Source organism: Numida meleagris, chromosome Z, assembly GCF_002078875.1.
Source record: "Numida meleagris isolate 19003 breed g44 Domestic line chromosome Z, NumMel1.0, whole genome shotgun sequence".
Classification (NCBI taxonomy): domain Eukaryota; kingdom Metazoa; phylum Chordata; class Aves; order Galliformes; family Numididae; genus Numida; species Numida meleagris.
Window position 1 is genome coordinate 13,865,786 of NC_034438.1, and position 23,423 is coordinate 13,889,208.

At 42.2% G+C, this 23,423-nt stretch overlaps 1 protein-coding gene across 3 annotated transcripts; it reads left to right on the forward strand.

Moving 5' to 3' along the window:
- On the forward strand, positions 588–22,505 carry NIM1K (NIM1 serine/threonine protein kinase). 3 transcript variants are annotated; one of them, XM_021380920.1, is made up of 5 exons: positions 588–923; positions 13,165–13,349; positions 13,580–14,146; positions 19,328–19,596; positions 21,607–22,505. In XM_021380920.1, exons 3-5 carry the CDS (start codon positions 13,855–13,857, stop codon positions 22,354–22,356), a joined length of 1,311 nt encoding a protein of 436 aa, XP_021236595.1. In that variant the 5' UTR covers positions 588–923; positions 13,165–13,349; positions 13,580–13,854; the 3' UTR covers positions 22,357–22,505. The 3 variants fall into 3 exon arrangements, with proteins under 3 accessions (XP_021236595.1, XP_021236593.1, XP_021236596.1); XM_021380918.1 differs by lacking the exon at positions 588–923 and having other exon boundaries at positions 5,731–13,349; XM_021380921.1 differs by lacking the exons at positions 588–923; positions 13,165–13,349 and adding an exon at positions 18,430–18,514 and having other exon boundaries at positions 14,012–14,146.

Sequence of the window (23,423 nt, forward strand, 5' to 3'; positions counted from 1 at the left end):
TGCAATCAGTGGATGTCAACATGCCCCATCCCACACCAAAAAAACTTACTTGCTTCAATTAGTCTTAAGATTTTCAAGGTGTGTCAGTGTGGTTACAGTATTCTCCTGTGCCACAAAATTCCTAAGCATGAGATCCTTCTTGAGGGTTTCACGCACGTGCCATCAGTCTGAGTGGGTACTCCAGTAACAAAGCTACTTCAGAGAAGATCTGATCAGGTTTCTGTCAGTTTTGTTTTATTTTAAGAAGAATGGAAGTAGGTTTTGTCCAGATGTGGGATAATGTCTTTAAAGAAATTGAATTATTTTTATCAGCTCTGTGTAACAGACATCTGGGGCAATGTGGGACATCTGCAAAGAATCGTCTGTCTGGGGATGTTGCCTCTTGAAAAACATTGCTATCAATGAAAGCTGAAAGTAGAGCAAACACATCACTAACCTGCCCTGAGAACAGAGCTGCCCTGACAGATGTGTTGTTTCAGAAACTGGTCCCTTCAGAGAAAAGCCCATCTTGGCAGTGTCCTTGTTTTGTTTTCTTGTTGGCTCCTTTCCCTCTCGCTGGATCTAAGCTGAGAACTTTGTCAATAAAGGTATTTGCTTGGCTGTTTGAATACCTGAAATGAATAAGGACATGCTGTGCTGCCCACAGTGGCAGCAGTGTTCAACTGGAAAGCTCCATGACTGTTGGCTTTGCAGAGTCGCGTGTGAAGTGGAGCAGCTGTCCCTGACCTCCGCTCCATCCTTCGTCCTCTTCAGGCCAGTGAGCAGCCAGCACTGACGCGTGTCAGGAGTGCAAAGCCAGGTGTCAGCAGCTGTGGTCAGAGCCCGCGTGGGAAGAGGAATGCCAGCAGACCCCGGCTGTCCTGCTGCTTTCCCGAACCTGGGGACTCTTGTGCTCGTGGAGGCTGCCGGAGTCTGCGTGACAGGTATGTTGCAAGGTGTGGGACAATTTGGGTCAGAACGGTGTCAGATGGAAACACTGAATTCAAGGCTGTGGAACAGGGAAGACTGAGCCAGAAGCCCTGACACACCACACTCATGGCTGGCTTGTGTAGCTTTGTTTCACTGGTGCCCATTGCTGCTGTGGGGAATGTGCATTTTTCTCGTGTGTTTATCCATGCAGAATAAGAAGCTTTCTTCTGTCTTTTTACTGTTACCATTCAGGACACAATTAGAGACAAGTGCAGTTATCTGCAAATGTAAGGAGAAATGCTGAGAAAGTCAGGACTAGTTCTGAAGAAAGCACTCTGTGAATGCACCTGTGCTTGGTGGCGGTCTGTCTGGCTGTGTGACTGGCAGTCTGTCAGCACCCATCTACACAGAACGGTGCTGCAGAACAGCCTGGTTTCTGGCTGCTGCGGTGTGATAATGGCAACCAATTCCTTGCTCATATCAGAGTCATTTTCTACTGAGCTTCAGTGGGTAAATACTGACACAATGATTAGCTGTAACATTAGTTCTGCAGAAATGTTATCCTTCACAAGTCCAATATGAAGACTCCCTAAGCTGTCCGCTTTTGCACTGGGAGATCATTTTTAGCTTTGCTCTCTGCTGTCCTCTCAGCAGTGAATATAACATAGTCTATATATGGGATTTCAGTGCTTTGAACACATGATGTCTGCCAAAGCCTTCTGAATTTTAAATCTGATATGAACTCTTCATTCTGTTTATATTTGGTGGTAAATTTTCTCTCTGCTGTCATAGTTTTCCTTTGTGCAAAATATTACTGTTGTGCTAATTCAGGGACTGGCAAATGTGTTTCAGTACAGAATGGATATGAACATGCTCAAAATAAATCCATATTTAATCTGAATCTTGGTATGCAAACACTAGGTGAGCTGGTGAAACTGTTTGAGGAAGAATGAAAACATGCTTCTGTTTACATTATTTTCATGTTTTCCTTCAACTGGTATTCCACAAATGAGAAGAAAAAAATCTAAGGCACTCTAAAATAATAATTGAAAGAAGACTTTTCTGGAACTTGAATACTCATATACGCCAAAGGAAAAGAACTCAGTTTCATTTGACCACGTTAGAAGTCCTGGTATAAATGTTTTGAGTCTCTTTTAATTGGAAGTTCTTTACAGAACTTGCAATTAGAGAATCATAGAATCATTAAGGTTGGAAAAGACCTCCAAGTTCATCCAGTCCAACTGTCCACTACCACCAATATTGCCCACTAAACCATGTCCCTAAGTATCATGTCTACACATTTCTTGAACACCTCCAGGGTTAGTTACTATTAATTTAATAGTGCTTGGAAAATATGCGTACATCTAATTCTGTAGGATGTCCAAGCAAAATTCTGGAGTTCTCTGTGGAGAGTACAGGGGCACAAGATACGGGCTTGGTGCTGGCTCTGAGGCTGGAGCAGATTTTCAGCACAGTGGTTCTCTAGTTCTGGTGTTCAGTACTGCCGTAATCACTATGATAAATGGCCATGTCTTTGCCTTTTACCTTAATGGTACTGCCAGGTTGGAAAAATTAGTGACAAAAATGAACACAGTTCTTTCTGGAACCAGTAAATAGCGATGAAAAATGTTCGCTCATGCCTGGCCTGTGACTGAGAGGTTGTGAGAATAATCTGTTTGCCATTCTGTTGAGCTCTGTGTGTTGTCACCAGATTAAGTAGTGTGATTAGCCAGGCTTAAGGGCTAATTTTATGAGACGATGCAGGAGGTGTGTGTTTCCTTTTCTCTTCTCTCTGAGCTAGCATTGTGGCACTGAGAAATGCTGCTGCCTTGAAGAGACAGAAAAGTAAATATTGTTGATGAGGGCTCAGTCCAAGCCCAAACTTTACAGCAGCCAGAATATTTTGTTGATGTTTACACTAGCAAGCAAAAAAAAAAAATCACAGTTCTGGCTGAAGGCAGAGTTGACTGTTGACATGTCATATGCTATCAGGCAGATTAGCTTGGTGTTTTGTCTACATCAAGCAGCCTGCTGGAGAAGTGCTCCCAGTACACCCCTTCAACAGTCAACAGCTGCTGTGTGATCCACATCCAGGTGTTTCTGCTTCCTGAAGGGTTTTGGACTCTTAATGTTTGGTCCGGTTATACCCTTGGACCTGGAAACCAGCTCGCAGTCCCGGTGGCTGCAAATACAGCTCTCTATTAGTACAAAGTATAATTAAGATTTTAAATTCAATTTTTTTCTCAGCATGTATTCCTGTGAATATATAATTCCATGCGTGTATACATATCATGTAAACAAAATTTTCATTTCTAAGTGTCTTGACAAAAATCCCATCTGATAGATTTCATTTATTTCCTAATTTAATTATAATGATAAATGAAAAAAAATCTGTTCTGCTCAAGCAGTCATCACTGTTGAAGCAGCAGACACTTGTAATATTTTGACTTTTTATATTTTATTCCTTTTCCTTTTTTAAAAACACTTATTAGTAGCTGGTTCCACTGTTTGTTTTCCTGTTGTTTTTCTCCCTTTACAATGCAAAACAAAACCAGAGGGCTTTTGTCCCCTTTCATTGGGTTCTGCTGCACTCAGGCAGCTGCCTTTTCTTGTTTTGACAGAGGGGAAGCACATTAAGCAAATCCAAGACAGTGAATGAAATGGTAAAAGCATTGCATTAGCTATTTTAAAGCACATTGCCCTTGCAGAACCTCAGTCAAATAGGAGTACATTCTTCTGCAATTACATTACTGTGCCTCTATTCTTGCATTCATTTATATGTTCTTCTCCAGAGTTTTCCAGCAGATTTCTTCAGGGAGGAAAGTGAGGGAGGGTGAGGAATTGTAGTATCTTACCTATATGCTTTTGCCAAACCTCGGATTTTGGATCATGTGATGTGAATGGTTGTTTTGAAAATATAAATGTCAGGTAGGTGTCTGCACTGGGGGAACAGATGTTTGTGGGGAAAAATTTTGTTTTAAAGCTGTTCTAAATTTGGTTTATGTTTTGCTCTGCTTTTGCATATCTTTGCTTTTTTTTTTTTTTTTTCATCTACAGACCTGTGCTGCCTGAAACTGTGGAATGTAACTTGTATCTCTGCTGTACCATAGAGCTGTCATTATTCCTCATTTTCATTTTTACAAGTTTATGAAAATCTGGTTCCCAGACTTGAATGTAGAATATGCTACTTTGTTAAAGTGTTAATAAGTATCATCTGTCCTAACTTTTGGAGGTGTTTTATAGTCCTCTGTGCGGTAAATGTTATGATCTTTTGTATGTCAGTTCAAATGCCATGTGATATATATTTAGCAGTTCCAGATGTCTTTGGAACAACAGTCTGTGTGCTGGTGGAGTTCATTCGAAAAACTAAATAGAAAGAATTAGTTTCCTAATGCTACTGGCTACTAAGACTTGTGCTACTCTTTCCTACAGAACCAAGTTTATGTAAATTTTCATTTTGACAACAACAATAACAATCTGTGTCACAACATAGATATGCAGTTAATGAGATTACTTAATTAAATTAAATATAGCCAAGTTTATTAACGTTAACGTTATTTAATTCAAGTCAGGAAAGCTTTGGCTGTTAAATGAAGTGCGAAATGTAGCATAGTCTTAGGGATTTGAGATGTAGAAACTTTTTCACGTGGTTCTGACAGGAGTTCAGTGGGAAGCTGTGGATTGCTGGGACATCTGAGGAGATCCTCTTCCGCCTCTTCCCGGCCGCAGGTGCGGGCCTGTGCCTGCCCTCAGGCCCAGGCTTCTCTCCCGCTCCCCGTGGCAGGACAGGGCAGGTGCCTTAAGGTGTGGGTACACACTCCTCTGCACACACTGCTGGTTTTTGTAATGTTGCTTCAAGAGACAGTATAGATTTTCAGAGCTCAAAAACCAGACAAGCTTAAAAGCAGAACCAAAAGAAAAGAGCTTATTTTAGTGTTTGCAAGAATGCATGTTTAGGCATTTAGTTGCAACATGGAAACCAAGGCTGCAAAAGAATAAAATCTAGAGTTGTGCTCCATCCAAGGGGATTGGAACTAGATGATCTTTGAGATCCTTTCCAACCCAAACCTTTCTGTGATTCTGTGATCCTGTTTGGTTAACATCCCTTATCTAGGATCCTTAATGTGCATCATGACAGCTGGAGCTGAAAGAGCAGTTCACTTGGAGGTGGCTGCTCTTGAGTGTTGCTGACTGGATTCAGAATGGTTTTCTAGATCCCAGTTTAAAAACACCCGCCCTGATTTCAATTCTGTTTTCATTTCAGTACGAGAAGATCTCTGAAGAGTAATGGTTTTTTTATGCTCTGAGGTTAGTAGCTAAGACCTGGAGGATGTGAAACAAGATCAAACCACATCCTGCTAAGCTTCTTGCTGAGTCTCCAGTGCTCAGAATCATAGAATCATAGAATCACCAAGGTTGGGAAAGAACTCCAAGATCATCCAGTCCCACTGTCCACCTACCACCAATATTTCCCCATTAAACCATGTCCCTTAGTACGACATCCAAATGTTTCTTAAACACCTCCAGGGATGGCGACTCCACCACCTCCGTGGGCAGCCCATTCCAGCGCCTGACCACTCTCTTGGAGAATCAATTTTTCCTAATGTCCAACCCAGATCTCCTCTGGCTCAGCTTGAGGCCATTCCCTCCAGTCCTATTGCTAGTTGCATGGGAGAAGAGGCCAACCCCCACCTCACCATAACCTGCCTTCAGGTTGTTGTAGAGAGCAATAAGGTCTCCCCTGAGCCTCCTCTTCTCCAGACTGAACAATCCCAGCTCCCTCAGCTGCTCCTCATAAGGCCTGTGCTCCAGACCCTTCACCAGCTTCGTCGCCCTCCTCTGAACACGCTCCAGGGTCTTAATGTCTTTCTTCCAGTGAGGGGCCCAAAACTGAACACAGCACTCGAGGTGCAGCCTCACCAGGGCTGGTTACAGTTGTGCATTAAGCAGTTTACAGGAGTTAGCTGGAGCTCTGGGGTAACAAAATTCTAATAATTTTAAATCTAATCATCAATTATATAAAACGTACAAATATGTATCATCCACATTAGATTTTTTTTATGTCCAGATGTTCTAAAAGTTCTCAGTCCTGCTGTCACTTTGAGACATTTAAAACAGTCAGTGACGGAGTAGTTGCGAAGATACTCTCAGGTTCCTCAGTACTGATAAAACAACAGACAATCTTTATGGCAGGGACCTGCTTCTCCTCGACATCTGTTGGTTCTGTGTGAGTACTGCATGTGTACGTCTACACCTTCCTGCAGTCAGGCTCAGTAGTGCAATGGCTTGCTAATGCCAACTTAGACACATCTCCTGACCATCTCAGATATTACTCTGTAAAGTGGAAATGTCAGCACAGAATTTGTATCTGTGCAAATAGGTCTGTGGAACCTATCATCTTCTGCACAGAGGCATTTATAATGTATCTTCTGAATGCTTAATCTTCTGCTCAGTACTTTTGAGAAGTGAGTATATATTGAAGCAAGTAAGCTTGATTACTTTAGAAGAGGCAGCCAGAGTTTTCTGTATTTGTAAGGGCCATCTGATATGTGCGCAAGACATCATGTAAGAAAACTATGGTAGGTAACAAAAAATAGAGCGTTATCTGTTTTCCTCCATATGGGAGCACATTCTATGTTTCTCCTTCCTGCAACTATCTGCAGTACAACTCTATGGCAGGCTGTCTGCTTAGCAATGTCTGTCTGCTTGAATATACCATCATTTTATTGAAATAAATAAAGGCTGATTTCCACAGTAATCTGAATGGCACTCAAATAATTGTCTTGTGTTGCTCTGCCTTTCTTTTTGCTAAGAATTTTTTTTCACTGAAAGCCTGTGAGTCAAATTCATTTTTAATGACGTAATTGAATTAGAGGCAAATTTTGTCCTGCAATTTATAAGCTTGATAAAGACTTTTGTTGCATCAGTTGCCACAGAGAACATGTTTAATTGAAGCTGTTTTTGTCTTGGAAGAACATTTCCACGAACAATCGACCAATTTGCATTGTACATCAGGGAAGGAAGTAAAAGAGAGTGACCAAGTTAAATTTTATTTCAAAGTGCAGTCAGATTTCAAATTAATTCCTTCCATGTGCTTCAAAGACCTGGGAAATCAATGAGTTCTATACATGCATTCCTTTCTGTCTTTGCTTTTAAAGCAAGTTTATTCACAACTCAAAGATTAATTAATTCTGTCTCTAGCTTTTATCATGCAATGCTACAAAGGGATAAAAGAGATTATTCCCCATGTTTTATTTTCTACTTCACAAGTCTTAATGAATTAGCTTAGTGCAGTTCATACTACGCTGATTGCTGTGCATGTGCTTTCTCTTCAGCGAGGCACAGGCACCCGCGGGCTGTGGGCTTGGTGCAGTCAGTGGCTGGGAGCAGGGGACACCCCGGCCTCAGGGCTCCCTGCCTCACTGCCCATCTGTGAGAGCTCATTCTGGCCCATGATGGTAACGCATGGAAGGTGGAAAGGTGAGTCTGCACCACCCCGGCACTGCAGCATCCTGAGGTGGAGCCCTGCTGCCGCTATGATGCAGAGGCAGCGCAGATCCTGCCGTGGATCAGTGTGGTCCTGCAGTGCCCACTTGATGGCAGCGGCTCAGCGGCTCACAGCCAGCCACCCTGCGGCACTCCTGGACAGCCAGTGGTGGCAGGGGTCATGGTGATGAGATCTTCTGGGGTGGGTGTGGAAGCAGGCTGGTCGGTAAGCTCCTCGAGAGAGAGCTCAGGTTCTGCTAAGATCTGTTTTTCTTTCAGGGTTCATCCCATGAGTGTGGGGAGGACCCAAAGGATGAAGTTTTCAGTCTTTCTGATCGGGCACCCGATCAGCACAGCGTGCCTACAGGGTGAGAGGGCATGGGGGGAAGAGGGGAGGTTCCTCCGAGGGAGAGAGGCTGTGGAGCACGCAGGGCCTGCGGGCAGGTCTCTACCTGCAGGACTGGGCGTGTGTGTGGAATAGACTTACTGCTGTATGACAACAAATGTTTATGTTGTTCTGAAACGTCTTATTTCATAAAATCAAACCTCACAGGAATTGGAAAGATATGCCCGCTCATCACCACAACTTTTCCTTACTTCAGTCAGAAACAAAGCCAAGGTTCCTTCCTCAGCAATTCTTTGCTCATTGCAGCGCTGCCCGTCCTTGACAGATACGTTCCCACAAGCGCTGTGTTACCCTCCATGGGGCTGAGAGCCCCTCCAAGCGGGGCTGGCACACCGTGACCTTTTCATACCAGTGCTCATTAGTAACGAGAGCCAGAGAGAGCCTGTTTTAGGCTCAGGCCCCACTGCGCAGTGCCTTCCTGATGCTGAGTGGTCTGAATCCCCCAAGGGCCTTCGGCTCTGCGTGAGGTCGTGCTGAGGCAGCCACCCATGTCCTGGATGTGTGGCAGTGTTGGTCTGAGTCCTGTTTGGAAATGGTAACTGAAGAAACTGATGAAATTGTAAAGTGTTTTCAAATCTTGTTCTGCCAGTGACACGCTATGTCCAAAGAATTATTGCCTGGGTGTACTTTTTCTGTGCCTTTATTGTTGCTTTTTCTCCTTTTTGTCCATTTAGACAAAAGTGTTTTGCAGTGTTTGTAGCTGGTACAGTAGTGCCAGATGAGAGCACAGCAGTGTTGACTGAGTTAGGTTTCGCCACTCTGGCTTTTTGCAGAAACACCAAGTAATGCCCTTGCTCTCACATCTGTAGCACAAGAGCTGGCACTCAGCATCGCCCAGCCCGCAGCAGCCTGCTTTAGGTATGCGGGGCTCAGGCTTGTTTATTTCCTAAATGGGATGCAAAGTGCGCTGTCTTCTCCTCTTAGTAACGATTTGGGAGAAAGAAGCACGGTGGAGTTGACATGTTCCTAGGAGTACTTTTTCAATTTTTCCCTTTTCCTTTTGGCAGCAGGATTTCTAACTTGGTTTGGTATTGTGTTGAAGAGGACTTTGTTGTGGCGCAGCAGTCAGTGCAGTGCCACCTTCTGTAATCTCTTCCTGCATGCTGTCTTGGTTCTGTGGACACTGCTGCATTTTGCAGGGAAGCCACTGAAGGTCTTAGTGTTCTGTTTCACTGATCAATATGCAGTAGTAAAAATAAAAATCCACAGTCTTTAATCAGTTGTTAACTTTCCCTTTGCTGTCCTGAAGGTAGCCTTGTGTCTGTGTTGTGTCTGAGATGTGCACAGAGGGTAGCAGGTTGCTCTGAGCCATTCTGACTGATGTGTGGTGCTGCTTGCAGTGGTGGCTCTGGCAGCGCTATGCCTGCAGGGTGCTGTGTGCCAGCCCTGGGAGCTGCCGGACTGAAGGCAGCTGCTCGCTGCGGGATGTTCCACACCTCAGGAGGGTCTGCTTCAAAGTAGTCACTTGGTCCTTGGTACCTTTGTGACTTCTCACAGCCTAGAACATGTTAAATGAGGTAATGGAAGGAGCTCACTACAATTCACACTTCAGTCATCCTATTAAAATACTCTGACATATATATCACATAAAGTGAAAAAGTGAACAGAGCTGCACACTCTGCTGCAAAGGGCCTATCTCACATTTCACCATAAATAGCTCTTATTTCAGCCCATTGCAACACATGTGTATGTGCTTTCATATCTTTATAAGTGTGACCAGCATTGTTTCATATTGCCTTACCCAGGGCTGCTGTGCATGCTAATCTGCCATGTTAGAAAAACAGCAGAGCCTTAGGTAGGGGCATTCGTAAGGTTGAAAAATAAGCTGCTCCAGTCTGGTTTTGGTTGAACAAGTGGTGAACTGAGTGGTGTGCTCAGGAGCAGTAGCAATTCTGGGATGTACTGAAACTGATGGCATGTGAGCCCATGCAGAAAACATTGGTTGTTTCTGGAGGCTCTCCACAGTCAGTGCTGAGCACTGTCAGTATTTATTTCTTCCCACCCAAGCTGGGAAGATACAAATCGGAGTTCAGTCTCTAACTGTTCTGTGTCGCGCGTTCTGAAGCTCTGGTCTCCGGCACTGACAGAAGTAACACTGAGAGTGCTGCTTATTCAAATAATAATTAAAAAAATGTGCTTAGGACAAACCTTGAACATCGATTTCCTTTGGCCACAATGGTCTTGCACTGACCCAGCATTACTTGAGCAAAAGCACAGAGCTGGGCCATGGCACTCCTTGTGTAAATGAACACGCTGTGTGGCTGCACAGGAGACTTGGTACGTGGTGTTGGGTCTGTGATACAGCTCTTGACTATCCTACTGGGCTCTCCACTCTGTTATGAAAGGTAGGTCTTCAAAATATAGGAATGTATTCGATTGCTGGTATTTTCTTGACATAATTGAACTTTCAAAGCTATAGTAAAGGAGAACGATCAATATTTTCTTACCGTTGACTTAAAAAAAGCCCTGCTACTTTAAATTCCGCTCAGTTCCAGAGTTGGCTTGCATTACGTGTACGAGGATAGAGACAAGCTGTTCTTCAGGGGAAGTCAAGGAAAGCGAGCTAACCCCCTGCCCTAGGGAAGTACCTCCCAAATCTTGCTCTCCTCAGAGCACAGTGAAGTGGAGCTGAAAATGGAGCCCTGGTGAATTTATTGCAATATGCAGTGGCATCTGTATATAATGAACAGACTGTTGCTCTGAGGGCTTGAGCAGCAGGAGGCTATGCTATGCAACTTCTTTCACATTCACTGAAACAGGAACTGCAGTACTTTACGTCTGCAAACCAAATTTTTGTTGCTTCTCCTTAGAGAAGACAGGCTTAGAAAAGGAGAACAAGCTGCAGAGAACTGTGCTGGTAGACCTGTTCTGGCTGCTGTTACTTTTCCATGTTTCATCACAGGTCCTTGAGACCAGGCCACTTTTTTTTATCTGCCAAGCAGGGACTTCAGGAACCAAAGTCTGTATATCCAGTCATTGCATTTCTGTTGTTTATTTCCTCCTTTTACCTTTTGTTATAAATTTCCTCACATCTGTGATGCAGGGTTTAAACTGTGCCTTCAGTGGGAGCCTGAAGGCATTTAGAGCTTCCTAGAATAGGACTAGAACATCAGTACCTGGAAATATGTGAACAACAAGGTCAAACAAGAGCAGTGCTGGGCTGGGACATATCTTAAATGTCTTATGTCTGTTCACTCTGTCTTATATTGCTTCTCATAGTGTTTATCTAGTTAGTTATTTTGGCTGATTATTTTGTTCTGTGAAGTAATAATTTAGCTGATACATTCTCCTGAGTTCTTTTAGATCAATAATCAGCCATACTGGAGACAAATAGGTGTGTATGGATACCGTCCTCCATTGTATTTGAATGACTCCTGATTTTGTACTTTCTTCCTTCCCTCTTGGAATTACTGTTTTCTTTTACAGAGCATGCCCTTTTAGATGACATCAGGGTGGATTTTACTGATTTAGGTTACAGGAAGGAACCTAGGCCAGAAATAGATGGTACATTTTCTGCTAACTCCAGGAATACTGAAATAGCTCATCTTAAAAGATGGGGGAAACCTAGCCAGTTGGCCACAGGCCAGCAGATTGCCAGGCTGACAAGTCGCGGGAAGCCTGGCTGGCAGATTAATGGTTTAAGATCTAATGCTCTAAAAGGAGAAGTTGGGTCCCAGAGGCATTTGGCAGCAGCAGATTCGGGAAGAGCTATGTGCTAATGCCCTAATGCAGTTTTGCCTTTGACCCAGCAGCACATTTGCAAGGCCCTGGCATTCCCATGTGGTGTTTCTGTCACTGCGGTACCGAACCTCCTCGCAGCCTGTGCTTACTGCCTTCTGTTTGCCCTTACCAAATGTATTCAGGAGGGGACTGTATAGGCCTGTTTGAAAGAAATCCTTCTTGAGACTTCAGCCACTTAATTGCAAAGGTCCTGATTATTTTTGCACAAAAGTGGTCTTTAGTTGTGTGGCTTTAATGCTGAGCAGGCTGACATTTGTTACACCCAGCTACCCTGAGTGCCCTTTTTCAGCTGTTCTTAGTATTCCAGTCACTGTGGTACTCACTAGACTAGAGATTTCCAAAGCCTTCCTCTGACAGAGTGTTGTCCACCATTAAAACTGTGCAACATGGTTGATGTTCATCTAACAATTTTTAAATTACCTAAAATATTCTTAAAATCATGAAATGAAATCGGTTAAACTAGAAAACAACTATGGGTCAGAATCTGGACGATCCTGCAAGAAGACATTGTCCTTTCCACATATGGAGAAGGAGAGCAAATACAAATTGGGAGTTTGGGTTTAGGTGGGTTTTCCTCGTTTGTTCAGCTTGTATTTTTGCTGAGGATACTCCACATCCTAAGTATTTCTTCCCTGGTATCAAATAATAGAGACAGAGGTGGCACGCGGTGCTCACGGGGCTGGGCTGACAGGCAGATCCTGCAGGCTTTGCTCTGTTTCCACTCAGTCTTTCCTCCCCTAACAGTTTCAGGCTTTGGCCAGGGATGGTTGCAAACACACAGTGTTTGTCAGGGGGCCGAATCTACTTAGATCTGTGGAATACAATAAAACATATTTGGACACTCTGTCTTAAAGTCTGGGCAGCACTTACAAGTTGTTTGTTTCCCACTCCTTTTCATGCATTGTTTCTGGTGATTTGAAAGTATTCCAGATCCGAGATCGATTTGATTATCTTGTCCTATTTTCTATCAGCCATGAAAATGCCCTTTTCCCTTGCGGCTGTGTGATATGCGGAGCTCACACAGGAGTAAAATCTCTGGAGGAGAGTAAGGGGAGTTCAAAGGCACATCACAGATCCAGCGCTCGCCGCCTGGCTGCAGTGGCAGCAGTGCAGGCGCCGGGGCAGCCCGGCGAGGAGAGCAGCCGCGACGCTGAACCCGCAGCGCGTGCTCTGAGCGCCAGGAGCAGCTGTGGTGCGCTCGGCCTCTCCTCTTCCCCTTAGAGGGGTTGCTAGGCTTTAGAGGCCGCTGTCCCACGATATACTGTTTCAATGGTAAGTGATCAGTGATGAATTCAGAGTAAGGACTTCTTTCCACGTACTGCCAAGCAAACTGAGTTAAACTGGTAAAATGATGCCCGGTATGCTGTCTCTCAGTGAAGTGCTTGGCCGTTACATAAAGGTTTTAATGAGTCTCTTCATCTGTCTGCTTAGGAACACCATGCGTCTGGCAAAAATTTGAGAAGGCTCAAGGCGTTAAAGAAAGCTCATCTAAATAAAGGCGGGTTAAAGTGACATTGCAGTTACTTAATCCTGTATTGTCCTGCCATGTGACTTCAGTGATACGGAGGAGCTGTGTTTCTTTTGGCTGGTGCACAGATTATGTTTTTCCTGTCATCTTCCAGGATCAGTTGCATTGTTAAAGCAGCAGTGGGAAGGAAACAGAGGGGCAACAGACCACTTACAGCAAGGCTTCGAGGTGGTCACTTCCAAGGCACGGTGACAAGCTGCCAGGCTGAGGAATGAATCAGAAAAAAACCCTGTGTTCAGCTTTTGGACTGGTACCAGGATCTGCAGCCACGTTCTTAAGGTCAGCTACTCAAAATGAACTGGAAGCATCTGGATTTATGCAGAGCAGTTAATCAGCTACTTGTTTCAATTTTTTTCTATCGTTAGTTTTCAAAGCAGCAAGCTAAAGCCTGAAAATTTGTGTCAAATATTTTGCATTTGTGTCAAATGTACTACATAGAATGTGAGCAACTCACTGTTTTTCTGCATAAAGCTTACTGTTTTAACTGCAAAGCTTCTGTTACCTTGCAGATGAGCATCCTGACACACTAAATCTGTCAGCGGGAAATGGACAAAAATACAATCAAATTCCATCTCCAAATTTGGACAGAACTGCAATGTGTAAATACAACTTTTGAGGTGAATTCCAAACTAGCATTTGGACTTCTTCAGTAAGCTGCTTTGTTGCTGTTTGCACAGTGTGTGTCCATTACGTGTAGGATTGTATATTAACAGAGAAGTACTTCGTTTCATTAAACTCCTTGTTGGGACATTTTGTTCAATGGGGAAGTGATTACCTGCAGACTATGACAACAGGATTTGTGAATGGAGGAGGTCTCGGAAAGCACCGCTATGCCAGGTGGAATCGTGAGGACAGCGGAGAAGACTATGGGCGTGAGGAGTGCTGTGGAGGAGATGAAGAGGGCAGGCAGCAGAAGCTGACCCCATTTGAGAAACTAATGCAGGATATGTCCCACAATGAAAAAGTGGTGAAAGAATTAACCCTGGGAAAGAGAATTGGCTTCTATCGAGTCAGGGGAGAAATAGGAAGTGGGAATTTCTCGCAAGTGAAACTTGGAATTCATTCTCTAACGAAAGGTAGGCACCGCTGTGTGGGTCACCTGGTTTCTGATCGCCCTAGTTCTGTGTATACACAAACAGATCTCTTTGGGAAGAAAAATGCTGCCCGTGCCTTCAACACATGTACCCATTGTACGTGCCTTTTTTGTTGCATGCATCTGTCAGCAGGTACACAGATAAATGCTTGGGTTTGGAGTAGCCTTCAACCCTGACAAGCATCCAGAAACACTTTATTTGGGCAGCACAACTCACGCTGCAGCTTATGACACCCCACACTTTGAAAGAATGTTGTGAACAGTCCACCTGCTGCCTCCCCTGCCCGGATCAGGGGCTGCAGGCTCACAGCTGCTAAACTCCCAGGGCAGCCTAGCGAGGCATGGACCTGCCACAGCCAGAGGGAGCATGACTTTCTTTGTTTAATGGCTGATTTTAGTAACTTTGGTGAGAAATTTGATGTTGTGTCCTGCAGGTGGTTCACTAAGGTAAAAAGCTGGGACAGGAAGTACAGGTGTGGGCTGAGCAAGTGCAGGAAAACACGCTTTGGTACAGCCAAACCTGGGCAGAGGGTTGTGCTGAACTACCAGTTATTTTTCTTTTTCTAAGTACAGAAACACACTGCATATACTGCTTGCACAGAGAGCTAGAAAAGCTAGGTAAGTGCAGCAAACACTTTGGCTACAGGTGTAACTATGAACTTGCTTTCATCTACCCTGTTTCTTCTGCTGCCTTTGACAATAACAGAAACTATTCTTCATTTCCCTTGGGGATGGCTAGTTTTCCATGTCTTTGTACATTGCTATCTTCAGTTTTTCTCATTGTCTTTCCTTTATACTTCAACTGATTCTCGTTCCTTTCACTATCTTAAAGGTGAGAAGACTAGATATTCTTCAAAGCTTTCATTCCGTACTACCTGCTGCTATTTTTGCTGACCACCTCCTTCAGCCCAGACTGCAGAGGTCTGAAAGCTCATGTTGAGCCCAGTTACAATGCAGTTGTTGCATTGGGAAGTGAAAAATTGGTAGTACTCTCTGTTCTTGTTGTTGGTGGTGGTTTGTTGAAGTCTGCCTAAGCCTATGGGGTTGGTTTGTCTGGGTTTCTCGTTTTCTGCTTCCATGTTTCAGGAAGGCACCCCTCTTCTCCTTGGCCCACAGCAAGTTGTTTTTTTATCTTCTGAGTGATATTTTTCCTGTCAGAGAAAACTGTCCTGTGTTTACCATTGACAGAAATGCTGCTGCTGTACTGCGAACAGAAGGAATGCTAAGGGGAAGATAAATTTGAGCTGCATGAAGCTTTTAGCTGTTGAAGTTCCTTAGGAGACAGGTTGCTTTTAGCATTTGCATAGGGCTGATTGATTGAAAACTTTTGGACTTCGGCAAGTACAGTAAATTTGAGCAAATTAAATACCAAAATCAAAGACTTTTTTTTTCCTTGAAAATCTTCTTTTTCACCAGAAATCTCTAAAATTATTGTTATTTTGTTGTCTTTGGGGTTAAAATGTTCACAGGGTAATTTTTTGATGCTAAGTTTGCAACTGACATGAAGAAGGAAGGCTGAGGGGAAAACATCTTCTTACTTGTTTCTGCTTGTGACTTTGTCTGGCACCATAAAATATGCAGTTGGGATGGGAGGAGAGGAACAAGTGCAAGTGCACTCCCCTCTACATAAGCACACAGAAATACGCACTCCCTTCCAAAGCGTGTCTTTCTTCTAACAAATGTATGCTGTTGTGTTGTTAATGAACTGATGTGTCTGCACAATGCTAACGAGTAAAAGACTTTTTTGGCAGAGATGTAAATAGAAAGGCCTCCCTTGGGGCAGGGGAAGGTACGTGTATATCTTGTACACATTAATCTCTTCAGTTACTGTTGTAGGTTCTAAGCATTGTCTTTCTGCTGACATCTCACCCTATCTTGAAAAGGGAAACAATTTTGTTCTTCACCAGGATCAGTTTCTGTAACGATTACAGGTGTCTGCTGTTCTGTACCCTATGTGATCTGTTGCAGCAGAACACCCAAAAAAGGTTTGCAAGAGGCTGATAAGGGAAAAAAATACAAACTTGCAGCATCATAGTGGATGAAGAACCCTGCTTCTCTCACAGAGAGTGCCTTTGTTGTTCAGCAGTTGCAGGAAAATCTTTGGTGATATGACGTGTCTTGGGTTATTCAGATGCATTGCCTATTTAGTAACTTGCATTTTAGCACAGATTTTCTCCAGGTACTTGCTAAGGACTGTTTGGTTCCTAAGCACTGTGTAACCCTTATTTTACATATTTTCCATGGTGCAAAAATAGCATGAGAGCAGAGCTGCATGTATGCAATTAAGAACACTCAAAATGTAAAGCCATTGAAAAATCAGTCTACGGTTAAGCAGCAATTGTAAGGGCAGGAACATCCAGATACCTGTTTTGCACATTTTTTTAAGCTATTTCAGCTTGCTTTTAGTTTTATTCCCTTTTTCCAACACAGCATATGCTACTTCTTCCTGAAATAATTTCTCAACCTTATTCACTAAGACTTCAGATAGCTCTTTCAAACCTCAACATATGGTCAGTCAAAATCTTTTTAATAATTAATTTCAGTATTTTGGTGAATAAATTTCCTGATGAAAATGACTTGTTTAGAACTGCTGCCATACAAGGGAAATAGCCTGGTTTCTAAACCCTCTTTCTCTTTTCTTTTTTTCTGATACAGTTTAGAAAGAAAACAAAGGCCTTTTCTTAGACTTCAGGTCAGATGGTTTTCTATGTACTGCATGCATATACAGCTCCAGAAATGCAGATTTTAATGAGCTTGGTCCTGATACACGGTGCTGTGTGAATAAGATCAGGCCCTTCAATTCTAAACCCTTTTTGTTTGTTCGTTTACTTTCCTTTTAAAAACTTACGGAGAAAACAGATGACATGGTAGAGGGATGGAAACAGATGAATTTTAATGTCCCTTCCAGCCTAAGCCATTCTGTGACTCTATGCAAATTCCAGAAAAATAAAAGGGAAGGGATTTCTCCTATAAGGTTTTTTTTGCTTGTTTAAAGTCCAAATGCTCCCAACTTTTACAAATCAAGATGTAACCATGCAATTACACAGCTAAGATTGCGAGAATTGTTTTCCCTGGAGCATCTAAACATCTAGCTATGCAGACCTACTGTGAGCTAACGGTCTTTATTCTTGGTTCAGGGGGTCAATATACTACCAGTGTGACAAGGGTTTTACAGTCTTTCACTCCTAGGTCAGCAGTCAGAGCTCTGCCAGGATCTGTGGTGTGCTGTTCCCATTAAACAGCTCATTCCCTTCCGATTGACCATGCCAGGTGTCAGTACTGTGCAGTTAATGCAGTCATTCCTAACAGCCTCAGCAGGCAGCACAAAACAGGTTATAGACGCAAGGTGGGAAAGACTGCCCTCTCCTCAGTTCAGACTTTGTCTCAAAACAGGAGCATGCAAGGGATAAGTCAGCACCTCTCAGAATCTCACATCCCTAGAGTGCCTGCTGCACTGTGATAGGGGAATCAATTTATGCATTTATGTTACTAAGAAATGTAGATATACCAAACATGGAGTTCTCACAATCCATACAGGCATAAATGCATATGTATCAATAACGCTTTAAGCATAATGAAACACAAAATTTGAGGTAAATATCTTCATAATAGTATAAATGAAAGCACCTTGAATGTTTTTCTACCAAATGTAAAAACATAATGGCCTTGTCACGCTTCTTTTAAAGGAACAGCTTTTTTTTTTTTTTTAATAATTTAACCTCGTACGCTAGAAACTGAAATTTTTCTTAGAAATAAGATGATAAGAATGATGAATTGCTAAGACATCTATGGAAATAGTGTTTTTTGTCAAGAATAAATAGTTTTTTTTAACTACCATGTTCCAGTTTAATTTTGCTGTCTTAGTAAGTTATACAAAGGCACTGTAAGCCTATTTTAACCAGACTAATCCCTCCAATACCAGCTGTATTCAAGACAAAAGCCACGACCTACCAGTTTTCATATAGAGCCATAAGAGCAGTTCTCACTGACGTTTTTGAGCTACCCTGTTGATATGGTGAAGCTGAATATGTCTATTAGCATTTCAAGGATCTTGGCTTACTGTAAATATGCTACAGAACCAAGCAGAACTTAACCACTGCTTTGCATTACCAGGGCAGTATAAGACAGATTAGCTGTTTTACAGGATCCCTGCAACTTATTCTATGTCGCTGTTTTATTTCCTTCCTTGATATAAAATCTGTGGTGTGAATTCACAACCCACTGTGGTGCAGACATAAAATTGTACTTTTCCTGTATTCTGTGCAGTACCAAGAACCACTCATGCATGAACACGTTGGAAAAACTGGCACAGCTATCCTGAGAAAGACAAACCTCTGCAACACTGATTTTGGTAACTGAGAATTTGTGGGGATACGGGATAAGCCATTAGGCAACATTTCTGTAAGTCACATAAAGGTAAACACATCTGCTATAAGCTTGCAGGGTTATTTCCAAAGTCCTTACGCTACCTCCAAGTTAGTCCACCTGCTCTGGAACAAATTACCTAAGTTCAACACCTCCGTTGGTCTGTAAGCACTGGGCTGTTGCATGTAACTAATTCACCTGAACAGTGCTGAGCCAGTAACAAAAGCACAGACTTCCTTTAACAAACCTCAGCACACAGTCATAGAATTCTTAACAGCTCAGCGAGCAGCAGGTTGAAAAGGGAGAAAGGTCTGCAGCCCAGGCTTAGGGGCTTCACAGAACAGCTTGTATCCTCAGAATGGAGCACTGCCGCTGGATTTTGTAATGCTACATGAGACTCTCATTTGCCCACTTCCTTCTCAACAGCAGAGAGCAGGAACACTAGCTTTCACTGAGACTGGGGTCAGATTTCTGTTTTGAAAGCTACAATGCCCAAGTTAGACTCCTAACATAGATAATTGTTGCCATCAGATACCTACTGACATGCTCAACAGCCTAGGAAGACCTTACGTGATTTGATTAGCACTTGTAATGCTCTACCAGCCCTTAGCTGTATCAGCAGTGAGTAGGATGTTGGAGACAGTAAGGAACATGGGTGTGAGTGAAAGATGACAGAGATTAGTAGGCCTCTCTATCTTATCTTGTATTCATCATTGCTGTTATACAACCAAGTATTGTACATAAATAGTATTACCATTTGCACTTACTGAATTGACATGAAAAAGCATTTTCTTTTCAGAGAAAGTAGCTATTAAGATTTTGGACAAGACAAAACTAGACCAGAAGACTCAACGTTTGCTATCTCGTGAGATATCCAGCATGGAAAAACTTCACCACCCAAATATCATCAGGCTGTATGAAGTGGTAGAGACACTCTCAAAACTGCATCTGGTAATGGAGTATGCAGGAGGTGGGGAACTCTTCACTAAAATCACTACAGAAGGAAAGCTAATAGAAACAGAGTGCAAAATAATCTTCTCCCAGATTGTTTCTGCTGTGAAGCACATGGTAAGTTGCTCTTCCATGGGCATGTTGCTCCTCACTGCTCTAGATGATTCTGAGGATCTATCTTGTTTTTCTTGTTTACTGCTATCAGGATTTCAGGCCCACATCTCTGAAGAGTGAAACAGCTTGAGAAATGTTGTCTTAAAGATACCTAAGAGAGCTTTCATGTCCGTCTCAACTTACTGCCTCTCTGTTGATGTGTTTGGGGAGGAGACTGAATTGAGAGCATGTGGTGGGTGGAACCATCCATTAACAGTGTTCCTCCTGACCACTTTAAGTTGCTGTAGGGATCAGGTAGCAAAGCTTCATTTCATCCCTCAGTTATTTCAAAACGTGGCGTCACTCGCTCTTCTGCCAGAGAAATGCGTTCCAGGGAAGAGGTCTATTATGTGTTGCAGACATCCAGCTTACTTACTAACGAATGTGGTACTTAAGACAGTTAATTCCTGTTCCTTGTGTAGGTGATGTCAACACTTAGCAAGTTACTTCCTCTGGTCTAGTCTTCATTACTGCAACTAGACTTAGCAGGATGCAATTCGTAGTACCAAAGCATTCTATAAAGGCAGAAAAGAGTAATTAACTACTTCCAGTACCTCCTCCTCTGAACCTTGCTTAGACGCTAACATTCTTGCTTAGACGCTTACAGCTGCTTAGAACGTTACAAAAACTATGAGAAGTCTGCCCTGCATTTGACTAAAAACTGGAATTTGTTAAAGTTGGCTCAGAGTGCCCTCCAGTGGCTCGTACTCTCCTGCCATGTGATGGGCTCAGGCTCTGAAAGGCAGGAAGCTGCAAGCAAGAGTATTTCTGAGTCAGACATCTAGAAATGCATTGCAAACAACATCTATAAAAAAATGTATTAATGTATTTTGACAGAACAATCAGATGTCTTTAAATGAATTAGCTTCAACATCTTTTCCACAGAACAACTATTCAGGATCTACAGGATCTTAAAGATTGCGTTCATTTCTTAGCATTAAACCCAGACCTCCAAGCTCACCAACCTCTTGACACATGCACACAATCTTCTGCAAAAATACTTTATTTTTGCTAATCTATTAAAATCGGGCCTCTTATATCCCATCTCACTGTTGTCAGCCCACATGAGGATCAAAGATCCCTGCTTGTTATTGATGACAGTTTAAAAATCATAGGACGCAGAAGGATTTCTCTAGTGTCTCCATGTGCACCCTCTTACTTAAAGAGATAACGGCAGAGAGTGCTCAAACATTTTCATTCTTTCTAGTTATTTCAAAGATGAAACTAAACCCTAACCTAATCAATATAGTTATATGTCTACTCAGCAAAGCACATCACTTCCATTTCTGAGGTTAAAAAAAGTACGTGTTGCACCCTATTTACTTCAGATTTCTAAAACTGGAAGACAATACCGAACGTCCTACAAGAATGCAAAAATATCACTAGGCACAGGTTTGCAATCCTTTTCTCCTGCCAACATTCAATATTAGAATATTGGATCACAAACCAGGACAGTTGCTACAGTTCTCCTATCTGGTATCACATTCACTTTATGATACCAGTGAACTTGAAGCTTTCAGTTCATAAGTCTGCATGCTCAGAACATATGCAAAAAATGGCTTTACTTACAATAGTTTTGTTACATCAGTACAGAAATGTAGTCATTTCAAAAGCAAGTACTCTGAATCCTAAAAAAGTACAATATACGTAGCATATGAAGGTATAGTCATGTAGGATTAGCCATAATGCTACCACATCTGCTTAATATAAATATGCTTAATATAAATAGTGATTGCTTGTTGAGAAGATATTGCTATCCTTTAAAGAAAAAAAAAAACACAGCATATTTCTGCACCTACTCAGTCATTTTCTTACCAGCAGAGAATTAAGAAGGACTTGTAAGCATTGCTATGAAACCAAAGGTTATTTCTTTGTCTGAGGTAGATAATTCCCCTTCCCATATAATAATTAATCAATGATAAGTAGTAGTCACTTAAGCACTTGCTAACACCCGATGTTCTTCTTCTTCTATAGCATGAGAATAATATCATTCATCGGGACTTGAAAGCAGAAAATGTTTTCTACACCAGTAACACCTGCATTAAGGTGGGAGACTTTGGATTCAGCACAATCAGTAAAAGAGATGAAACTTTAAATACTTTCTGTGGGTCTCCTCCTTATGCTGCCCCTGAACTCTTCCGAGATGAAAACTATGTTGGCATTTATGTAGACATCTGGGCACTAGGAATACTGTTATACTTTATGATAACGGGGATCATGCCATTTCGGGCAGATACAGTGGCCAAACTGAAAAAGTGCATTCTTGAAGGGACATACAGCTTGCCTCCCTGCCTCTCAGAAGCTTGCCAGAAACTGATAAAAGGAGTCCTTCAGCCAGTACCAACAGAACGATACTCTGTCAAACTTATTATGACCAGTGAGTGGATGCAGGGGATACAGTACCCAAAACCTTTACAGCCATTCAAACTGGATCCTAAGTATTTATCAGAAATCAATACACTCAAAGAGGAAGAAATTGAAGTGAAAAATGCTCTGAAAGATCTGGGAATCACAGAAGAACACATTCAAAATAACCAGGGAAGAGATGCACGCAGCTCAATAACAGGTGTCTACAGAATTGTTTTACACAAAGTACAGAAGAAAAGGGCACTTGAGTGTGTCCCTATAATGTCCCATCCAGACCCCAAAGAACAAGATAAAAAGAAAGGAATCAACTCTTATGATGGTATAAAGCACACATCCAAGCTGTGTTCTATTTTGTAAACCACACTACAAGCTTTATACACAGCACACTTAACGAGGGGTTTTATTCACTTTTCACAGGTTTTTGTGTTACATTTTCTTTAATTTTAAAATAAACCAAATATGCCTCATCTCCTTTGTATTTTTCAGCTCACGTCTGAAGTGCTCAAATGCAGAGCTCTAATGCACTTGTTTGTCCCTTGCTCCAGAAACACGGTGTAACTACTGCAAGAACTCAAGTAAAACAGTTAGAAATTATCAGTGGAAGTGATCTTTTAATAAAGATCAAATGGTATTGCACATAAGACACTTTGGAGATCTCTCAGTACAGCCATGGAACAGTTAACTTCTTCACAAGTTTTACCTTAGCTTGACACAACTATATCGCTGCAAACAGGACAGTTTTTGCAGAAAACTGAATTTAAGCAAAAAACAGACTGCAAATTCTTAAAAACATCTGAAGCAAATTTAACACACTAAATTAAAAAAAAGAAAATCAACTCTAATTACATTTTAATTAAAGACAGAGCAGTGCTGCTGTTGACCACAGTTCTTGATTTGTCAAAATTCAAAGGCAAAGTCAGATATGCTACTTTAACCCTGCATGTGTGGTTATAATTTTTAGTGCCTAACTGGCTGGGTTACCAACCATTAATCTTCTGACACCTTCCACTATTTGTATGATTCTCACAGTCTATAAATGCTTGGAATCCAGTTGCACTCCAATAAAGAGACAGATATAAGCATACTCCTAAGCTCTGAAATTCTTGCTTTAGCACTAGATATCTCTAAGGAAATTGAGCGCTGTCAACAGCAAAATCTGGTTACAGGCTGTACTAGCCTTCTGTCACACTACTTTGGCAAGAAGGCTGGTACAAAACTGACTTTGATATTCTTGACCACTGCAAGTTAAAAGCTGGATACCTTGGCAATTCCATTTTTTGAGTGTCACCAAGATGTTGCCATGTCCCACTCTACCTTAATCTTTCATCAAGTATTTTACACTTTAATCAACCAGCCCAAACGCAATGGTGGAAAAGTGCAGCAGCTTTCCTCTGAACAGGCACAACTGAAATGCCTACACTAAA